This window comes from Moschus berezovskii, chromosome 27 (genome assembly GCF_049115385.1).
Source record: "Moschus berezovskii isolate FMDL1 chromosome 27, NW_MosBer_1.0, whole genome shotgun sequence".
NCBI lineage: Eukaryota > Metazoa > Chordata > Mammalia > Artiodactyla > Moschidae > Moschus > Moschus berezovskii.
In genome coordinates this window covers 20,366,682-20,389,313 of record NC_142486.1, presented here as the reverse complement: position 1 = coordinate 20,389,313, position 22,632 = coordinate 20,366,682, and the positions used below count along the sequence as shown (strand labels likewise).

Below are 22,632 nucleotides of genomic sequence, written 5' to 3'. Positions count from 1 at the left end.
CTGCCGTCTATGGGGCCGCACAGAGTTGGACACAACTGATGTGACTTAGCAGGAGCAGCATATATACATACATACACATAGTATCCCTAGCTACACACACAGAGGTGCATCCCCAAACAAAAACCCATCAACACATGTTTTTAAAGCAGTTTTCTGTAGACCCCTCTCCCTTAACCAAATCATCAGAATATTAAGTAGCATCATGGAGTTTGTCTTTCCTTTGCTCCCTTTAGGTTTAAGTTACTGAGCCAGGAGGAAGGCGAGTACTTCAACGTGCCCGTGCCCCCGGAAGGCAGTGAGGGCAACGAGGAACTGCGACAGAAATTTGAGGTGAGATGTCATTCTTTTAGCATCAGTGGGAACCAACTGAGTTTGCCTCTGTACTGTTTTTCTTGTTCATGGTGTGATTTCTACCAAGGCCTTTCATGATCCTGGGCCTTTGAAATGTTGTTCCACCTCCCAGAAAACTACGTATCCTTCAAGATCTCAATTAAGTGTTCCCTGCCCTGTGACATCATTCTGCCTCCCTGTCTTCAATCAGATTTAGACCTTTCCTTAAAAGTGTTCATCCACTACCTGGCTCATTTGGATGGTGGCTTGGACAGGAATGTCAGTAACGATGAATGAAAACAGTGGATAAGGTAGTAATTATATTTTGGAAGCTTGCTGAGGTCTGAAATCTGGATTTGGATCTGTTGTCAGTGGGATGGTGCTGAATTAACAAATGGAATTAACTGTGCTGGACCTTGGGCAGTAGTGCTGGTCTGTTTCTACCCCAGGCAAACCCCCTCTCCCCTGTGGGGCCACATTAACTCCATTTTCCAGGAGTTTGGGACGTGTATGGGATGTGAAGGTGTGTAAGACATATCCCAGTTTTATAAAGAAAATGCTTTGGGGAAATAGGTTTGAGTTCTTCCATTATGTGTGTATTGAGTGATTTTAAAGTAGTTTCATAAGGAAAACACATTATTTTGTTCACAGGAACTTAATATACGAAGTCTGATAGGAAATCATCAATTCTAGATAAGCAATGATGGCCTACTAACTCTGAAAAACTGTATGAAATATCTAAAATAAAATAGGTTACTGTCATTGTTATTCGTCAGGTAATCACACAAGCAAACAGAAGCAGAAGGTGACAGGTAAAGTTCTGTGACAGAGAGGTCCATGGTGCTTTGAGAAGATATAAGAGGGAAATATAACGCCGTCTGAGAGGACAGGGAAGGAGCCACTGAGGAAACAACACGGGAGGTTAACCAAGTAAAGGGGAAAAAAAGCCTTTCATTCCAAGAGGAGAGCAGGTGTAAGGGCCCTGTGGTGGGCGATCTATTGCAACTGTGGGATGCTCAAAGACGGCCAGTGTGGCTGGAGCTGAGAGAGCAAAGTGTGAGTTCAAAGTGTGGCTGGGAGGTGGTGGGGGTCAGAGTAGAAGGACTGTGCTGGCTTTGGCAAGGGTTTGGGCATTTATTCCGAGAATCCTCTTTGAGTCCCCTCAGCTCGATAGAAATAGTACTTGGATCCTGACCCGTGTCTTGAGCATGGTTCTGACCCAGTGGGACTTCCCATCATGGAAGCAAGCGGAGTAAACATGTTGGCCTGGGGCTCATTAGTCATTCTCCAGGGAACTTGATCACAGGTTCATCCTCACAGGGCCACTCAAGCCCAGATGAATGGATGAAAGGACTTTCCCTCCTAGGAGAGTTAAGAATTGGACACTGGGAACTTCCCCGCTGGTCCAGTGGTTAAGAATCTGCCTGCCAATCCAGGGGACACAAATTTAATCCCTGATCTGGCAAGATCCCACATGCTGTGGGGCAGCTAAGCCTAGGCACCCCCACGTGCCGAAACTGCTGAAGCCTGCGCCCCCGAGAGCCTGGGCTCCGCAACAAGAGAAGCCTCTGCGATGAGAAGCCCGAGGACCACAGCTGAAGAGTAGCCCTGCTCGGTGCAACTAAGGAAAATCCCGTGTGCAGCAGCGAAGACCCAGCATAGCCAAAAATAAATAAATAAAAAAGAACTGGACACTGATTTAAAAAAAAAAAAGGTAGGACTGGAGGGCAGGCCTTCCACAGAGGTCTTTCCAGCTCCTTCCCTCAACTTCTTGATGGAGTGGTATCCGTTTGCTGCGGAATTAAAAATGTTCTCTTGTGGATTAAAAAAAAAATGACCAGTGTTTTCTTATATAAAATGAAGTCTCAGTTTTGCAAAATGATTTCTTCTGTCTTAGGGCAGCTGGGGTGACATTTCAGAACACCCAGGAAAGCATTTCTTACATGAACAGAGCATTTGTCTGGGCCAGTTATTGGCTTGAAGGAAAGGATGGTTTTATCTGCGTGCAGCAAAACGTGTCCCTTTATTTCCCGCAAGAGCCTGCAAACGCTTGTTTATGCCTGAGTGGTAATCGCTCCACACCATAGTTTGTTGATTAAAAAAATGTTTCCAAGAGACCGAAAATTGTTCCCAGACACATAGAGGAATTTCAGTTGACCTTGAACGTAAGAAATGTAATCCCTGTGCAATAACCAATTAGCACCCAGAATGACTCAGAAATTACTTTCAAGCCTCTTATCTGGAGAAATTCTGAGTGATGGTAAAATCGAGCTGCAGAAATTGGCATAATAGAATTTCATGGTAGGGTGAGCTTGTTGAAGTTACTACTCGTGGTCTGTTTCGGGACGTCGGAGGAGGCTGTTTGGCCTTTCTCCGGCCATGGTCTTGCTGATGGGCTGGGGAAAACTCCATTTTGCTTGGTTCCAAATGGGTCTTCTGACAGATGTAGACATTTTTTTTGTTGTTGTTGATTTTTAAATTTTTTATTATTATTAGTTTACAATAATGGTTTGATTTCTGTCACACATCAGCATGAATTAACCATGGGTGTACATATATCCCCTCCCTCTCCAATCTCCCTCCCATTCCCTCCCACCTCACGCTCATTCCCACCCTTCTAGATTATTCCAGAGTCCCAGTTTGAGTTCCTGAGTCATACAGCAAATGGCTGTCTCTTTACAGAACAATTTTTGATTTAGTAAAATGCTCACTATGTGCCTTTTATTAAGTGTTTTAGAAGTATTAACTCATATAATTCAATCCTTACAGCCACTTTGATTGGTTGGTACTCCTATCATCCCCCTTTATCTTTTACAGAGGAGGAACCTGAGGCCCAGAGAGGTTAAGCAACTTTCTAACATCCCTCAGCTGGTCACTGTCTCACTTTGAGTTTCCCCAGGAACAGACTCTCAGGATTCAAGTGCACATGGTTTCTTTAGGGGCTTCTCAGGTGGCGCTAGTGGTAAAGAACCTACCTGCCATGCTGGAGACATAAGAGACTCAGGATCAGTCCCTGGGTTGGGAAGATCCCCTGGAGGAGGGTGTGGCAACCCACTCCAGTATCCTTGCCTGGAGAATTCCGTGGACAGAGGAGCTTGGCAGTGACCCCAGGAAGCATCTAGCATAGTGATGAAGTGAGGCAGGGAGAGGAAGCGAGTTGGGAAAGGAGGTACTGTCGGCAGGGTACCTCTGTGGGCAACTGGGGTTTAATCCTGCTTTAGCTGGGGTTTAGCCTGGGCCGCAGGGTTTCCAGTCAAGGAGCAGGCAGCTGAATTATTATCCACCAGTCCCCCTTCCATCACTGGCTGCTTCTGGGGAATCAACTTGCCAGCAATTTCAGCTTGGCCTGCCAGTGGACTATATACTTGCTGCTGCAGTCAGGAAATGAGCCTGTAGACAGAGTCACAGGTGTCAGCAGCCAGCAGCCCAGGTGTGTGTGTGGGGGGGTGGTGGGGGGTGATGGGTCTTGGCTGGATGACTGGAGCTACATCTGTGAGTGTAGCCTGCTGTTCAGGTGGTTCAAGAGCCAGCCTGCCTGCATTTGAGTCCCAGCTCTGTCCCTTCGTTGCTGGGTCCTGAAGGCAAGTTACTTTATCTCTGAGCTTTTGATTCCCCATCTGCAAAGTGGGGGTATCATGACACTTCTGCTGTCTGAAGGTCCTATGGCGGTGAATGAAACGATGCACTTTAAACAGTCTGGGGACTTCCCTGGTGCTCCAGTGGCTAAGACTCTGAGTTCCCAGTGCAGGGGTCCAAGTTCGACCCCTCGTCAGGGAACTAGATCCTACATGTCTCAACTAAGACCTGGTGCAGCCAAATTAAAAAAAAAAATTGAATAAATAAGCCAGCCTGGCATGTGATATTATTCAGATGTCAGCCCATCATTATCATCCTCCCAGAATACACACAGAATAAATAATGCTCCAGACCTGCCCCTCCTGGCCTTTGGAAGGGCTGCTTGGGGTTTCGGAGCATCAACGTGGACTCGTAGCCTGCTGGGGCCTCTGCCACCACTGCTGGGTGCAGAAGTGCCCTAGGAGCTCCTTGCAGAGGGTGGGGGTGGTAGAGGAGTTTAGTTTAAGCCAAGACAGGCATTCTTCATCTGAAACGGAGCCCTGGAGCCTGACAGCCCAGGTGCCTTCACTCTCCCCTGGCGCAGCCTGGCAAGAGGCAGGGCTCTTTCTCAGAATTCTGCGCCTCTGTCTGCTCTCTCTTTGAGCACCGAGTCCTGGGGCTCTAAATTGCAGACATGAAAAGGCAACCATTAGTATATTCTGTTTCTGAAGGCATATCCAGCCCAGAAGACAGAAGATCGTTTAAATTTGAGCCTCAGTTTTAAAATGCATTTGCTGTTTGATGGAGGACCTTGCTAGGCACGAGGTGGCTGAGAGTTCAGAGGGACACAGGACAGGATTCTTGTCCTCCAAAGATCACAAGCCCAAATGTGTCTAGGATCTGGGCAGATAACAAGAAGGGGAGCAGAGCTTTGTATGAGATAGCAGAGCTGGTGGCGAGAACGATAAATGAGATAAACTGGAGCCCGTATGTCCCATCTACAGGCACTGTGCCTTATGGATGGGCCCAGTGTTGCCAGATCTACTTCTTTAGAAGAAGCAGGGATTTGGTTTTTAATAGGACATCTGCACCCCACTCCAGTACTCTTGCCTGGAAAATCCCATGGATGGAGGAGCCTGGTAGGCTGCAGTCCATGGGGTCGCTAAGGGTCGGACACAACTGAGCGACTTCACTTTCACTTTTCACTTTCATGCATTGAAGAAGGAAATGGCAACCCACTCCAGCGTTCTTGCCTGGAGCATCCCAGGGACGGGGGAGCCTGGTGGGCTGCTGCATGGATCGCACAGAGTCAGACACGACTGAAGCGACTTAGCAGCAGCAGCAGCTCCTAATTTTTAATAGATGTCAAGCAATTTAAATATTAGTGCAGACCAGGCCAACAGGCTATTAGACTTCTGATCTAGCATCTAGAGGCTAAGATAACGTTCTTAATTCAGGCTTTGATCACAAAAAGCCATAGACTGAGTGGCTTAAGCACCATTTATTTCTCATAGTTCTGGAGGCTGGAGAGTCTAGGATCAAGGTGCCGGCAGAATTGTTGCCTGGTGAGGGTCTGCTTCCTGGTTCATAGCCATCTTCTCACTGTGTCCTCACATGTGGAAGGGGCAAAGGAACTCTCTCAGTTCAGTTCAGTCGTTCAGTCATGTCCGACTCTTTGCGACCCCATGAATCACAGCACGCCAGGCCTCCCTGTCCATCACCAACTTTCCCATTTCTCCCTTTGATTTCTTAGAGGAATTTTTTTTTTCCTGTTCTTCAAGGAGCAACAAGGAGGAAACAGCTTCATTCCTCAGTCCTGTAAGCAACCTTCTCTCTTCTGAATTCCACACTCCATCTCCGCTTAGACCCTCATGACCTAATCCCCTCCCACGGGCCCCACCTCCTAACACCATCACCTTTGAGGGTTAGGATGTCAACATGTGTCAGCTTTGGGGAGGACACAGACATCCGTCTACAGCATAAGTCCACTTTACCTAAGAGGAAAGTCACACAGGCAAATTGAGATGGAGTGTGGAATTCAGGAGAGAGAAGGTTGCTTACAGGACTGAGGAATGAAGCTGTTTCCTCCTTGTTGCTCCTTGAAGAACAGGAAAAAAAAATTTCCTCTAAGAAATCAAAGGGAGAAATGGGAAAGTGAGCATGCCTCACTCCTTCCCCTTCGGTGGGGTGTGCTGGGCCCTACAGGTGGAGGGAAGCAGATCTCAGGGCTGGAACAGGGACTGGGGACCAGGCACGGTCAGGACATGGATTTTCATGGGCTGGAGATTGGAGTGCGTGCATCAGGTGGGCCCTGAATCAGGGTTCAGAGACATCATAATAAAGCAAGGGGATGGTGGGGCGGGAGGGAGACTGTGGGGCAGGAGGGAGGGAGGGGACATGTTTGGATCAGGACAGCCTGGGAAAATCTCTGGGAGCTGGAGGATGAGGATTTGGGATGATGGGAAGACATGGCCTCCAAAAGCAATGTGGCTTCTGTTCTAGACTCTTTTCTTTCTTTTTTAAAAATATAAACCATTTTTAAAGTCTTTATTGAATTTCTTACAAATTGTTTCTGTTTTATGTTTTGGTTTTTTGGCCCCAAGGCATGTGGGATCTTAACACCCCCACAAGGAATCGAACCCACACTCCCTGCATTGAAAGGTGAAGTCTTAACCACTGGACCACCAGGGAGGTCCCTAAGCTCTTTCCTTGTTTGCAGTTTCCTGGTGATGTATTTTTAACTACCCCCTCCATGCCTTATCCCTCAAATCCGTCTCCAGTTCTTATGTCATTTCTTAACCTGAAACCCACATGATGCAACTGCTCACTGGGTATTTATTTACACTGGGTTGTCCCAGAGACACTTAAATCTCGACAGCTCCTTATTAAAAAATAACTGGACCAAGAATCCTCTCAAATACCTTGCTAGTAGCCAAAATGCGGAGACAAAATAAATGCCTGTAAACAAGAGAATGGATGAACTTAAACAGTGAATGCTACTCAGCAGTACAAAAGCAAACAACTGATTTGTGCATGCAGCAAACGACGTGAGTGAATTTCAAGACCATTATGATGAGTGAGAGAAGCCAGGTGTGAAAAGCTACATACCCCATGGAGGAAAACTTAACACTCTCACAGTATGTCTGACGCCAAGCATGTGGGTTTTCCATCCCAAGAAATTCTCCAGTTCTCTATGGACACCAACTAGGTATTCTACAATTTGATTCAGCTTGGACACTAGCTACTCAGAGTCAGCACAAACATCAGAGGTTAAGGGCTCAGTCCTACAGGACATCCCCCCTGCAACTTTAGACTCCAATTATAAATATGCTGGTCTCCTATTCTCCCCTGATTTCACGGAATTTGTTGCCATTCGGAGGCATCATTTTGCTACTCACAATAGCAAGCCTCTCCCCGATTGCACTGAGGACCAACATGGGCCTCGTCCATCCATTAATCCTACAAAATATGTAGCTAGAAACTTTGCTGGTTGTCTGGGATATTGTGGAATATAAGACATACTCCCTGCCCTGGAAGGTTTCCAGTCTTTTGGGAAAACAAGCGAACAGACAGTTATCTGCAGCATAAATGGGAAGTGATGTGGATAAAGAGAGCAGATAGAGATGTCTTATCCAGACAGAGAATCCAGGAAGACTTCCCCGAGGAAGTGAGAATGTGGAGCAGGGGTAACTCGGTTGGTGAAAGGGAGGGAATAATCATCCACACGGGAGCAACAGTAAGTGCAAAGGCCCTGAGGTAGGAGGGCCCTGAGACTCAAGGATGTGAAAGGACAATGCAGCTGGGTTTGTAGGGAAGAAGGAACCAAGAAGTGAAGAGATTGGAAAAGCAGGTAGAGCCTGATCAGACTGGGTCATCTGGACCCGTGAAAGCACCTAGGATCTTAAAAATGATGGGTCACTACTGAAGCATTTTAAGCTTGGTTGACTTGGTTGAGTGTGAAGAAGCAGAAGTCACAGGGTGTGTGTGTTAGCCGCTCAGTCATGTCCAACTCCTTGCGACCCCATAGACTGTAGCCTGCCTGGCTCCTCTGTCTTTGGAATTCTCCAGGCCAGAATACTGAAGTGGGTTGCCATTCCTTTCTCCAGGGGATGTTCCCAATCCAGGAATCAAACCCGAGTGTCCTGCATTGCAGGCAGATTCTTTACCATCTGAGCCACCAGGGAAGCTGTGAAAGTCACAGTTGCTGCATGTAAAGCCCAGTATGGAGGGAGCCAGGGTGGGTTGTCCAGGTGAGAGATGATGACAGATGGAGATGGAAGGGAGAAGGAATTCTCAAGGCAGCTGAGAGGAAGCAGTGACAGTTTCTGGTGGTGGATGAGACACGAGGGATAAAAGAAAAATGGAGGTGTCAAGTCTGGCCTTCACATTTTGAGTTTGCACTGTGGATACTGGGCTGTGCTTTTCACTGAGTCAGGGGCATAAGTTGCAGGATCCACAGCTTGCCACCGTGCTTGAGTTTGAACACTTAACACAGGCATCCTCAAACTCTGACGAGGTTTTCTGTGTGCTTCTCCCTCCAGAGAGCCAAGATCGGTCCTGGGCCCAAGACTCCGGAAGAAAAGACGACCAACACCATCTCCAAATTTGACAACAACGGCAACAGGGACCGGATGAAACTGACCGATTTTAACTTCCTGATGGTGCTGGGAAAAGGCAGCTTTGGCAAGGTACATTGTGGCTGGGTGGAGGCACCTGCTGCAGAAGGAACCAGCTAACAAGGCAGGCACATTTGCTGTTCATCTGGGGCTTATGTTCCAGTGAGGGAGAGAGTGAAAAGTAAATAGAGCTACAGTCCAATTGGTAACCAATGCTATGAAGGAAATAAATGGAGTGCTGTGTCACAGGCAGATAAAGAAGGAACCCACTCACGGGACGAACTGAGAGCGTATCTTTGACATAAATACACTACCACGTATAAAGTAGATCGCTAGTGGTTCCCTGTCCTGTATGGTACAGGGAGCTCAGCTCTGTGCTCTGTGATGACCTAGAGGGGTGGGAGGGAAGCTCAAGAGGGAGGGGCTTTATATATACTTATAGCTGATTCACATTGTTGTACAGCAGAAACTAGCACATCACTGTAAAGCAATTATACTCTGATTCAAAAGTAAGTTTTAAACAAAGAAAGGACCTACTCAGACTGAGAAAGTCATGTCAAAACTGAGACCTGAGGGTTGAGAATTAACCAGCCATACGTTCAGAGACCTGGGAAAGATTGTTTACGGCAGAGAGAATGGCAAGTGCAAAGGCCCTGAGGTAGGGAAGGGCTGGGCACATCCTAGGCATGGTCAGAAGTTGCTGGGGCCAAAATGTCATGAGCTGGGGGAGGTTTTGGGATGTGAGGTTGCAGAGGTGGGAGGGGCCTGATCTTGCAGAGCCGTACGAGCAGTGACAAGGAGTTTGGATTTGATTCACAATGCAGTGGGGAGCCATTGAGAATCTTAAGCAGAGAAGTGACATGACCAGATTTGGTTTTGGAGAAGATCACTCTTGCGGCTGAGAATGAAAGTGGTTCTTTTCAGATAGCCGCATGGTTGAAGGATGTCTCTGGGACTTGTAAAGCAATTCTGGATGCTTTTATAGACACCAGGAGATGCTGTTTTACTGAAGTTGAGATTGCGTTATAAGTATTCCTGACTTGTTTAGTGTTGTTTTGAGTCCTTTAATCCCTGTGTGTGCCACCAACACGTCTCACATCAATCTCATTCCATGAACTCAGGTGTGCAAAAAATATCAAATTTCTTCCCCATCTCTATAGCTTAAGTCAAAAATCTAGGAATTACCCTCTACTCCTCCTTGGCCCCCCTCTTACCCCAATCTGCATAATAGTGAGTCTAGATAGGTCCTCCTACAAAACGTATCATGAATTTACTGAGTTCTCTCCATCTTCACTAATTCAGTCCTAATCTATAGCATGTATTACCACCTGGACCACTGCAGACATTCCCAACTGGTTACCCTGCTTCCACTCTGGTGACCTGTAATTAATACACTTCCACGCAGCGGCCATCAGTTCAGTTCAGTTCAGTTCAGTCGCTCAGTCGTGTCCGACTCTCCGCGACCCCATGAATCACAGCACGCCAGGCCTCCCTGTCCATCACCAACTCCCGGAGTACACTCAAACTCATGTCCACAGAGTCGGTGATGCCATCCAGCCATCTCATTCTCCGTCGTCCCCTTCTCCTCCCGCCCCCAACCTTTCCCAGCATCAGAGTCTTTTCCAGTGAGTCAACTCGTCTCATGAGGTGGCCAAAGTATTGGAGTTTCAGCCTCAGCATCAGTCCCTCCAATGAACATCCAGGATTGATCTCCTTTAGAATGGACTGGTTGGATCTCCTTGCAGTATAAGGGACTCTCAAGAGTCTTCTCCAACACCACAGTTCAAAAGCATCTATTCTTCGGCGATCAGCTTTCTTCACAGTCCAACTCTCACATCCATACATGACCACGGGAAAAACCATTGCCTTGACTAGACGGACCTTGGTCGGCAAAGTAATGTCTCTGCTTTTTAATATACTATCAAGGTTGGTCATAACTTTCCTTCCAAGGAGCAAGCGTCTTTTAATTTCATGGCTGCAATCAGCATCTGCAGTGATTTTGGAGCCCAAAAAAACAAAGTCTGACACTGTTTCCACTGTTTATTTTTAAAAACTTTACATTAGGTCAAATCACTCCCCTGCTTGAAATCCTCCAGTGGCTTCATAAACAGAATACATTCTATCCTGTGTCCTTGGCTTCCATCGCTCTTTAAACTCTGATCCTTGTTCTCTGTTTGATGCCGTCTTTTCCTTTCCTTCTCCCCATCACCCACTGTGCTTGGGCCACATGGAGGTTCTTTGAAACGTACAAAGCTCCTTCCTCTGTTAGCGCTTCTGTGATGCTGTTCCTTTCCTTTATTCTTTGTAGAACTGGCTCTTGTCATTTCCATCTCTACTTAGATGTCACCTCTTCTGAGAAGCCTTCCCTGACCACCGCTCAAAAGACCCATGCGTTCGTTCTCCATTATATTTAACTCTCCCAGCACCCACCACCAGCTGATACTTCTCTTGCTTGTCTGTTACTTTGTCTCCTCAATCTAAGATCTGAGCTCCACAAGAGCCAGAAGCTGTGTCACGTTCACCACCCTGCTTCCAGTGCTTGTGGGTTGAATTTGTTCAGGACCTAGACCGAATGCATGAATTTTCTCGAAGGACCACAAGGGCCGTCCTGCTACTGCAGTGAAGTAAGAAGTCTGAGATGGTGGCCCAAAGGTGGAAGAACCTTGGCAGGGAGTGGGAATAGAGAGTAGGAGCACAGAGTAGGATTGCTGAGCAGCCTGGAGGTCTGGGAGGCTAGAGAATCAGCAGTGGTGATAGTAGAGGTCCATGCCATTGTGCGCTTTTTGCCAGCACCTCTGAGCAGCCTGAGGGTAGAGACGGAGTAGCGTCAATAGATGGGGGATTTGAGCTCAGTAGGGGCTTAGCCATAGAAGATCATGGTAATAAGGGAGTCAGGGTTTCAGGGGAGAGGAATGTCTACTGCAGATCCAACAAGAGCCTGTTCTAGCAGGTACTCAGGAAAACTGTACTGAATAAATGAGTTACGATGGCATCTAGACCGGAGGAAGTCGCAGCAGGAAAAGGTTTATCACCTTGGTGTGGGAAAGAAGTCTAGAGGCCTAGGGATGAGAAACAAGTGGATGAGGCCAAGAGATTTGTTTTTTTTTTTAAGGAGAAAGGAGTTAGATTCTAAAACCCTGATTCTTGCTCTTTTGTAGATGTTCTCCGCTTTCTTTCTGGAAGCTTTTTAGATTTTAAGATTTATTTCTTTGACGGCACTGAGTCTTAGTTGCGGCTTGTGCTGTGCTTAGTCTCTCAACTGTGTCCGACTCTGCGACCCCATGGACTATAGCCCGCCAGGCTCCTCTGTCCATGGGGATTCTCCCGGCAAGAATACTGGAGTGGGTCGCCATGCCCTCCTGCAGGGGCATAAGGGGTCTTTATTGCGGCATTCGAACACCTAGTTGCGGCGTGCAGGATCTAGTTCCCTGACCAGGGATTAAACCTGGGTCCCCTGCATTGGGAGCACAGAGTCTTAGCCACTGGACCACCAGGGAAGTCCCAAGGCCAAGAGATTTAAAATGCTAGAAAAACTCAGGGCATTTGGATTTCAAAGATGGGGTGGTTTCCATGATGACAAGGAAGAAGGTGGCCTGCATGAAGAAGAGGTGTTCTAATAAGCTGAGGCTGTCAGGCAGTTTTAAAAATTAAATCATATTTTTAATAAGCAGTATATTCACATGGTTCATAATTGAAAGGATATTAGAAAGATAAACACTGAGAAGTCTTGCTCCCATCCAGGTTCACATCTTTCTGTGCCCCCTCCCTGCCACTGCCCCTCCGTATATAAGCAGTTTTGTTGATTTAATTTGCATCTTTCCAGTTTTCTCCCTGCTAATTTCGCAAATATAAATATGCATGTTTATTCTTATCCTTGTCTCAAAAGTTAGCAGACTGCACACACAGTTCTACACCTTTGGGATCACTCAACAAACTGGAGAGTGATTTCTCTGGCCGTGCAGGGTCTTCTTTGCTGTGTGGGCTTTTCTCTCAGTGTGGCGAGGAGGGGCTACTCTCTGGTTGCGGTGGGCAGGCTTCTCTTGTTGTGGAGCACTGGGCTCTAGGGTGCTTGGGCTTTAGTCGTTCCAGCTCCTGGGCTCTAGAACCCAGACTCGGTAGTTGTGGTGCTCGGGCTTAGTTATTCCTCAGCATGGAGGATCTTCCCGGACCAGGGATCGAACCTGTGCCCGATTGGCAGGTGGATTCTTTACCGCTGAGCCACCAGGGGAGCCCTGATTGGAAAGTTTTTGACTGAGTGGAAGTTCTGGAGAGTGTTGCGAAAAGGACTAGGTTTGAGGGGTGGGGGTGCAGAGAAATTGGAGAGCGGGTCCTTGGGGAACGGTGAGGGAATTAGAGAGAATAAATCATGCGTTTCCATGGAAACGGTTATAATAATTGAGAGTTCTGTTCCAGTCTGGGATGTGGCCTCAAATGAATCACGGAGGAAAACAACAGTATGTCATGGAAGCAACTAGGATAACAAAAACCTCTGCCATCCTTTAAAACATAGAGCAATCCTGGGCAACTCGCGTTTTGCCAGCCACAGTTTTAAGTGAATGTGGTTTTATATTTGGATGTCTACTTTTTACCGTTTTGTAATCTTAGAGGCTATATACATTAAATCCCATACATGGAAGAACAAGGCAGCAGTGATGCTCCCCCTTCCAAAGATGAAAGACGTGGACCTTTGGGTAATCTGTTCACACCTCCCCTCCCCCAGGCCCACAGTGTCAGATACGGCTCAGAAAAACCTGCTGGTCAGCACAGCACTAATTTGTGGAGCGACTAGGGAGTGACACAAGCGTTTTGCTAAGACCTGTGAAAATGAAGCAAGGGACAAAGCAAGTGTGAAGGCCGTTGAGTTCCAAATGAGTAAACCCTGTTTCAAAAACTTGAAAAGGAGGCACAGTTTGGAGAGTAAGTTTGCTTTCCTGGCCATGAGAGAGTGTTTCCCCAGGAGGGTCATTGTACTAGGGCAGGGCATCTCAGCATCTCTCCCTTCCTTGGAGACTGATGCCCTCTAGAACTTTTGTTACAGAGCATCTGCATGTATTATTCTCTCGTTGTTTAATGTTTATTTTTATAGTTTGACCCTTCGCTCCATTTATTATGATTTCTTTTTTTATATATTTGTTTATCTGTTGGGCTGTGTCGAGTCTCAGTTATGGCATGTAGCATCTTCATTGCAGCACGCAGACTCTGCAGTTGAGGCACGTGGGCTCTGGAGTGTGAGGGCTCAGTAGTTGCAGTACATGGGCTTTGTTGCTTCTCAGCACGTGGGATCTTAGTTCCCCGACCAGGGATCAAACCCTTGTCCCCTACATCGCAGGATGTATTCTCAACCACTGGACCACCAGGAAAGTCCCTTTTATGATTTCTCGAACCTTTGATTTCTGCTTTGCCAACCTTTACACTTTTCAAGAATTTAACCTCTGTGGTTGTCAAGTGATTTCTGTGGTTAAAATTGTGCACCAAATATGTAAATTGGACAGATAGGCACTGTCCAGACCAATTATACAAGTGGAGTTTATAAAATAAACAGAGAAGGTCCCTGATAAGGTATGAAGGTGTGTGTGGTCTGTGTGTGCTCAGTTGCTTAGTCATGTCTGACTCTTTGTGACCCCGTGGACTGTAGCCCACCAGGCTCCTTTGTCCATGGGAGTCTCCAGGCAAAAATACTGGAGTAGCATGCCATTTCCTTCTCCCAGGAATCTTCCCAACCCAGAATCAAACTCGCGTCTCCTGCAGTTCCTGCATTGCAGGCAGATTCTTTGCCACTGAGCCAGTTGGAAAGACCTAAGGTATATAGACAGCACAGATACAACTATTTACATTATAAACTTGACTCCCCTAATTCTGAAGTACTACCATGATAAATGGGCTTCCCAGGTGGTGCTAGTGGTAAAGAACCCACCTGCCAATGCAGGAGACATGAGAGACACGGGTTCAGTCCCTGGGTCAGGAAGATCCCCTGGAGGAAGGCATGGCAACCCCCTCCAGTATTCTTATCTGGAGAATCCCATGGACAGAGGAGCCTGGAGGGCTACAGTCCAGAGGATCATGCAGAGCCGGACATGATTGAAGCAGCTTAGCATGCACGCACGCACGCAAGCCTATACCGTGATGAATATCCATTGAATATTTAATTAATGCTAATATCACTTGCCTTTTGACACTTCAGATGTGCTTGTGGTAATGATTTGTCTGATCTAGATCTTTTTACAAAATTATGCTGGGAAGTTTGAGTGAGGGTTTTCTTATTATTTCCTTATACTTGTGGACTCTTGCTCATGGAGGGTACTGGCCAACTGGGGACTTAGGGGTATAGGGAGGGCAGGTACATGTCATGGTGGACATATAAATAACATAAAAAAGCTCACATCCACGGCACAAAAGATCTATCACAGGAAATGATCAGAAGTAGAAAAAATGAAAATAACCCAAATGTTCATCAGAAGTATGAAAGTTAAACATAATGGTGTATCCATGATACTTTCAAAAGAATATGGTCTTTCTGTCTTTCATATCTCTGTTTATCATTGTGGACAGACATCCATGACATAGTATCAAGTAAAAATAGAAGCAAATCACAGAACACTATGATTAGTAGTGTAAAATAAACTGTATAGAGAATCATTTCATTTAGGTAATATGCTCAGAGCCCCTACTCTTACTGGACTTCCCCCCAACATTTTATTAGGAAAAAATTTTTTAAAATACAGAAAAGTTGAAAGAATTATACAGTAAGCATCCATAATACCCAGTACCTAGATTCTACATTCAGCATTTGACTATATATGCTTTTTTGTTTTTTAAATATTTATTTGTTTGGCTGCATCAGGCCTTTTTGTAAAAAATTTATTTATTTTAATTGGAGGCTAATTACTTTACATTATTGTATTGGTTTTGCCATACATTGACATGAATCTGCCCTGGGTGTACATGTGTTCCCCATCTTGAACCCCCCTCCTACCTCCCTCCCCATCCCATCCCTCTGGTTCATCCCAGTGCACCAGCCCCGAGCATCCTGTATCATGCATTGAACCTGGACTGGCGATTTGTTAAGTTGCGTCTTGCAAGATCTTTCATTGCGGCTCTTGGGCTCACTAGTTATGGCTTGGGGGCCTAGTTGCTCTGCTGCATGTGGGATCTTAGTTTCCTGACCAGGGATCGAACCTGCATCCCCTGATTTGGAAGGCAGAGTCTTAACCACTGGACCACCAGGGAAGTCCCTGACTGTATATATGCTTGATCACATGTCCCTCCTTCTTTTTGTCTCTACATCAACCTATCTTAAATGCATTTCAAACCAAAATGCAGACATCAGTACACTTGACCCCTGAACTCTTCAGCACGCACCTCATTTCACAAGAATTCAGTATTTGTTTTTGATCATTTTAAGGTAAAATTTGCATACAACAAAATGCATGAAGTAGTGTGTCATTCTGTGAATTTTGAAAAACGCATGCTTAAAAACCTAATGGGAGTATAAACATTAATGAAAAAACATCACACTAACAGAGGTAAAATACAGCTGTGATGTTTGCTGTATGCTGGGAGAGCCTGAGGGAGTGGACTTGGCTCTGGCTGCAGTCAGGGAAGGCTTCCTGGAGAAAGAGGCTCTTGAGCTTTATCTAAAGGATGAGCTAAGCTAACTGTGCCAAGAAAGGAGGGAGTAAATGGAAAATCTCACAATGTCTCTTCTGGGACTTCCCTGGTGGTTGAGTGGTTAAGACTCCATACTTCCACTGCAGGATCCACATTTTCAATCCCTGGTTGGGGAACTAAGATCTCATGTGTGGCATGACCAAAAATGAAAAAAAAAAAAAGTTTCTTCTTCCTGATCCCACTGCAAGCCAGGCCTGGTTGATCTGTGTGGCAGCCAAACACATAAACGAAGTAGGGTGGATTCAGTTGTCATAGCAAACAGACCCCCTAAATCTGTACTGATTCAGACACAATAGAAGTTCAGTGTTCATTCATGCAAAGTCCAAGACGGGTGTTTCTGGCCTTGCCCACGCTCTCCATATGGTGATTAAGTGACCCAGGTTCCTTCCATCTTACACGGCTCCATCAGTCCCTACAACCTTGTTTTTGTCTGTACTCAGAGAGCGGAGGGGGAAAGAGAGTACAGAGGAGGCACAAGCTGCTTCTTAAAAGCCTTGGTATGGATGTGGTACCCGTCGCTTCTGCCTACACGCTGCTACAGAGAATTCAGTCACGTGCCTCAGAGCAAGGGATGCTGGGAGAGCAGTTTTGGTGGGAGGATGGTGGCCTCAGCCATAATCCCTACTTTTCAGCTCTGGTTGGAATTTTTCTTGGTGACAAGAAAGACCTTCTGACTTTAACCTTTAGAACTCCTCATTTTTCATGCCCCACAAACAAAAAACATTAAGCCTCTCTTGATGACATTTCCTTGTGTTCAAATCATGGAACATGCCAGGTGTTGGTGCTGCTTTTCCTGAAGCATAGCATAAGCCAGGAATAAATCAAGTAGGAAGAAGTCAGCAGCTTATGAAATTAAAAGGAAAAGTGGAAAGTCTTTGGAAAAGTAGGTATTACTTTTATCTCTTCAAAAAGCCCCATTGAAGTCTTTTGATTTAAATGCATCGAAGATGATCAAAAATAAAAAGCCAAGAGGTGAGAGGCAAAACCATTAAGCTTCTTCTGGCGTTTGACTTTCCTCGAGTAATGACCAAGAGGCTGATGATATTAAGTGCCTGAATGTCACTGAGGCAGCTGTTGGGGGTTAACCCGGTGGCCCCCGGAGACTCAGTATTCCTGTACCACTCTCCAAGGTGCTGACGCCATCTCCCATAGCTTAAGATTCAGACTGAATAACATGGTTGAGTATAGCCTTGACCAAGTTTCCCAGCTATTAGCTATTCAGTTCAGTTCAATCGCTCAGTCGTGTCCGACTCTCCGCGACCCCGTGAATCACAGCATGCCAGGCCTCCCTGTCCATCACCAACTCCCGGAGTTCACGCAAACTCGTGTCCACAGAGTCGGTGATGCCATCCAGCCATCTCATTCTCGGTCGTCCCCTTCTCCTCCCGCCCCCAAGCTTTCCCAGCATCAGAGTGTTTTCCAGTGAGTCAACTCGTCACATGAGGTGGCCAAAGTATTGCAGTTTCAGCTTTAGCATCAGTCCTTCCAGTGAACACCCAGGATTGATCTCCTTTAGAATGGACTGGTTGGATCTCCTTGCAGTACAAGGGACTCTCAAGAGTCTTCTCCAACACCACAGTTCAAAAGCATCAATTCTTCGGTGATCAGCTTTCTTCACAGTCCAACTCTCACATCCATACATGACCACGGGAAAAACCATAGCCTTGACTAGACGGACCTTTGTTGGCAAAGTAACATCTCTGCTTTTTAATGTACTATCAAGGTTGGTCATAACTTTCCTTCCAAGGAGTAAGCGTCTTTTAATTTCATGGTTGCAATCAGCATCTGCAGTGATTTTGGAGCCCCAAAAAATAAAGTCAGGATTAGCTATTCATGCACCTGTAATTTTTTTAAAACATGTATGTACTTCCTTTATATTATCTTAAATCTTTTTTTCTTTAAATGATTTAGTTGACTTCCTTCTCTTCTTCTTAGCATTGCCCTAAGTGATAATGTATGTGAAATCACAGGCTTGATCTAGCAGTTACATATTTGTTTTAATATATCTTGGGAGAATTTATTAAAAGAAAAGTAATTTTGTCCTTGTATTGCTGATGGTACAAATACCGCATTTTACAAAAAGAAAACTGTCTTAAAGGTCTTTCACTCACATGACAATTTGGTACTTCAATTACTATTGTATTCCTAAGAATATGAAGAATTTCGTTGCATTTTTGTTTATATCCAGAAGGTACAGAAAGTCTCTGATCTTTTCTCTCCCCTGTATTCTTTCCTTTAGATAAGGAGCATGCTTACCGTTTCCTGAATCCTTTAAGATGTTTTCTGTGATCTTGATTTTCCCTTTCTTGTCCTTTATTCACTGACTATATCGGAGAATCAAACTGCTCTTTTGAAATTTGCTGCCTCCACTTCCTTCCCACTCACCTGTGCTTTATCCTTTTGCCCTGTGACTTCTACCCTCAGCAACCTCTGCTTCACCCATTATCAGTGATCTCATAGCTCCTAACTCTCAAGATCTGAGCATGAGGCATGGTGGCTGCTTATGAAAGCAGCGGGCAGACGTGAGGGAAAGGAATTGGGGCTAAGGTTGGAACCCATACCTGGGAGACATCATCATTTTTATAACAACTGCCTGCTGACAGCATAATTAAGGATTTATTCATTCAACAAGTATTAATTGATCATTCACTATGTGTCAGGCACCCTTCTAGGTGATGCTGAAAGCTTGGCTTCTCTGTACACCAGTGCCGAATCAAATCTTGGAGACAGATTTTTGGGTGAAGTAGAAAAGAATAGGTTTATTGCTTTTCCAGGCAAAGGGGGACACAGCAGGCTAATGCCGCCTGAACCAAGTGCCCCCACTTGGGGAAGATAGTGACAAGTTTTACAGTAATTGTTCACAGAGGGCATGATCAAACTTGTGGATATTCTTCTAATGGGTTGGTGGTGAGATAAGTAGGAGTCAACAGTACCGACCTTCAGTCCAGCTGGTCTGGGGTCTGCATGCTTGTGGGCAGCATACCATCATTAATTATTAACTTCTCCCACCTGGACGGGGTTTCAGTATCTGCAAAATAGCTCAAAGATATTGTTGTGTGTATCCCTTGATGCAGAAACAGGACCTTGTCCCAAGGCTGCTCTTCACTGTTTCTCCCTGGTCTCATATCCCCTGCCTTCCCTAACTAACAGCTGCTTGAATCTGCCCATTGGAACTCAGGGAAGGTCATGTAGGTCAAATGAAGGCTGTTTCCTGTCATCAAAGTAGTGGGGGACACAGAAAGACCTTGTGCCCACAAGCCCCACCTGCATGGTACCATAGTGCAGAGAAAATGACTGTGAACAAAACAGGCCAAATTACCTGCCCTCGTGGAACATATATTCTTGGGGTGGTGATGGTGAAGAGGCTGATGCTATCACCTAACATTTTGAGTCCTCACTCAATGCCAGGCTTGTTGTAAGGGCTTTGTATGTATTGGCTTACGCTTCTGCTGTAATATAGCTGCTAATATCCCCATTTTACAGTTGAGGAAATGAGATGCAGGCAGTTGAAATAAATGTCAGAGGGCTAGTCAGTGGCGTTTAACAGACCGGGTTTGTTTTGAATACGAGTGATCGGAGGCCCTTAACTGCTTGATACTTTTAACACTTGCATTTATAGCCTCTACAGTGGTCATCTCACCATGTCACAAATGTATTGTAGGCGGTTAACTGTTTGCCCCTCTTGTTTCGCATCCTCCACCCCCTTCTCTTTCCCTCCAAGTGTAGGCAGAGTGTGCATGCCTTGTTTTCAGACTGAGCCTCTGCCATTAGACAGACGGCGTGGCCATCATGATGGAAGGCTCCCTGTGTCCTGTTCTTCCTACTCCATGTTTGTCCATCACCTGTCTATGTGCCAGTGCTCGTCAGCAGGGATTCCTAGGAGGGCTTCTGAGAATTCACTTCTCTCTTCTAGTGTCTGCCCTTCTCGCCTCCTCTGCAGGCTTTGCTCGTGGGATCCTCCAAGTCTTGGAGGCATCTCTAGTGTGTGCAGTAACTTTTCAGCTGGTTTCTTTTCAACTGTCAACTTTCATTTCGCCTAACCCTCACCAGCTCTGTCAGCCATCACCGCCCCATACAGTTCTGCTCACCCATCTCTGCTATTTTTGAAAATAATTTTATTTGTTAATTTTTGACTGTGCTGGATCTTCATGGTGGGGTTTTCTCTAGTTGTGGCGAGGAGGGGCTGCTCTATCTGCGGTGCACAGGCTTCTTACTGCGGTGTCCTCTCTTGTTGCGGGGCACGGGCTCTAGACCACCGGCTCAATAGTTGTGCATTGGCTCAGTTGCTTCAAGACATTGGGAACTTCCGGGACCAGGGATTGAACCTGCGTCTCCTGCATTGGCAGGCGGATTCTTTACCACTGAGCCACCAGGGAAGCCCCCAAGCTATGGATTTACATGGATCACGTGTATTAATTCTCACCACAGCCCTGCAAGGTAGTTACTGAATTTAACCCTATTAGACCTATTTGAAAACTGTAAGTCAGAGAGGCAGAGCGACCTCCCCGAGACAGCTAGGAGGAGGCAGAACCAGGACTTGAAATCAGGTTTTATGATTCCAGTTGCCTCTTTCCATCTCTAACAGCACTCTTTACTTTGGGGTCCACTCATCTCCACCATACTTTTAGTCTTTTTTGAAACCGTTTAAAATGAAGACTTTATGGGCTCCTCCTTACATCATGAAAAAAAAAAAGCTTAAAACTCTATCTTACAACTGATACAAGGACAAATATATTAACATTGCATGCTAAAGCATCTTCTTCAGCTTAAAAGTTAATTGTTTTCCTTGTGATTTGGAAAGAAGTGAAAAGTACTTTCATGAGCCCCTGAAAAGATCGTGGTCCCCAGTGTGCTTGAAGTTGGCCCTGGTTGCTGACACCAGTGCCCCAGCAGTGCAACCTTCAAGCTCTCTCCCCAAAAAGCTGCTGGGGTACTTAACTAGCATGTGCTTTGAGTTTGGGCACGAGAGAGAAAAATGCAGAACTCCACCCCCAGACTCCAGTGTCTCCTTCTGGATCCAAGTAAAGCACTGAGTTACCCCAGGAAGAAATTGCCTGAAGAGATGAAAAGGCAGTTTAGTTTCTACCAGTAACAAAGGCCTTTTCTAAAGTCTCAGAGCTCCCGTTGTGGGAGTCTATCCTAATTTTAATCTCATTAGTGGTATGGATTCACACGCACACATATACGTCCATACATTAGAAGTGGTTATATAATCCTACAGACAAAAGCTCTTCCCTTTACTTCAACCTGCTCTGCTATCTTCCTGCACCATATGGTGAGTCCTTTTATCATATGGTTCACAGATAGCTCAAAGTCTTTGCTACCTGTTCCCTTAATCCTTTTCCAGAGAACCTTTTGACATTTGCTGTCTGATCCTGGATTCCTGCCTTCTCTTTGGTTCTATCCCAATTATGGCTCCTTCCTCCCAGCCCCCAGTCTTTCGTATGCAATTCTGATTGCTGAGTATTTTTGCCAACTCATCTTCCCAAGTCACTTTCTGAATTCGTCCAGGTCTCTCATCAATGAAGCGACTCGCTGCTTTTCTGTAGCCCCTATTCTCACCCTTTGTGTGTGGAGCTCAGTCGCTCAGTTGTGTCCAACTTTTGCGACCCCATGGACTATAGCCTGCCAGGCTCCTCTTCGAAGATATTTCCCAGGCAAGAATATTGGAGTGGGTTGCCATTTCCTCCTCCAGGAAATCTTCCTGACCTGGGTATAGAACCCACATCTCCTGCATCGGCAGGCAGATTCTTTACCACTGAGCCACCGCGTAAGCCCCAATTCATCCCTCAGGAGATAATAAATTACAGAACAAGAAAGTGTGAGAGTCTGTTTTCCCAATAAAATTAATTATATCAAAGAAAGTGAGACATTTGGAATTTCAAGTTTTCTTGTCAAGCCAGAGTGAGGAAAGGGGGGATTTATTGGGCAGACATGGCATGTTTTCTGTGTATCTTCCAACTGCCAAAGGCGGGAAATGCAGCTGGGATGAGAAGCTTCCAGGAACCCAGCCATCATTGTCTTCATCCTGGGGGCCCCCCGTCTGTCACCCCAGCTTCTTGCTGATGTCTCCTGTTGTAACTGTGCCTCAGCAACACCTCCCTTAGCCTCCTAACACTTCTCCATTCTCAATCGAATCCCCAAATCTAGAATAGCCTAGAATTTAAAGCCCTAGGAAAAAGACTGATGGGCCAGTATGGCTCAGGGATCATGAGATCCAGTTAGCTGTGGCCAGAAGGACAGGTCACTTTTCCAACCATCTGTCAGGAAGGACAACAGGCATGGACTCTCCAAAAAGCAGCTGTGGTCTGGGAAGTTCCTCAAAGAGAAGGAAGAAAATACTGGACTGTGTGGCACACAGGCCTGTGTTTCTTTCAAGTCTGTATATTCTTCAAAACATTGCCTGGCTCTTTGGGGAAAATAATAAAAAGTTAAATCTAGTTCTCTTCCTGAAGGGTCAGAT

The 22,632-nt window shown here is 45.9% G+C and overlaps 1 protein-coding gene across 3 annotated transcripts in view; it reads left to right on the top strand.

Annotated features, from left to right (window-relative positions):
- Positions 1-22,632, top strand: part of PRKCB (protein kinase C beta) — a 381,063-nt gene that overhangs the window by 278,188 nt on the left and 80,243 nt on the right. For all 3 annotated transcript variants that reach the window (XM_088833029.1, XM_088833028.1, XM_088833030.1), the window contains 2 exons: positions 234-330; positions 8,427-8,573. In XM_088833029.1, coding sequence (XP_088689155.1) covers positions 234-330; positions 8,427-8,573 — 244 coding nt within the window. The remainder of the gene's footprint in view (positions 1-233; positions 331-8,426; positions 8,574-22,632) is intronic.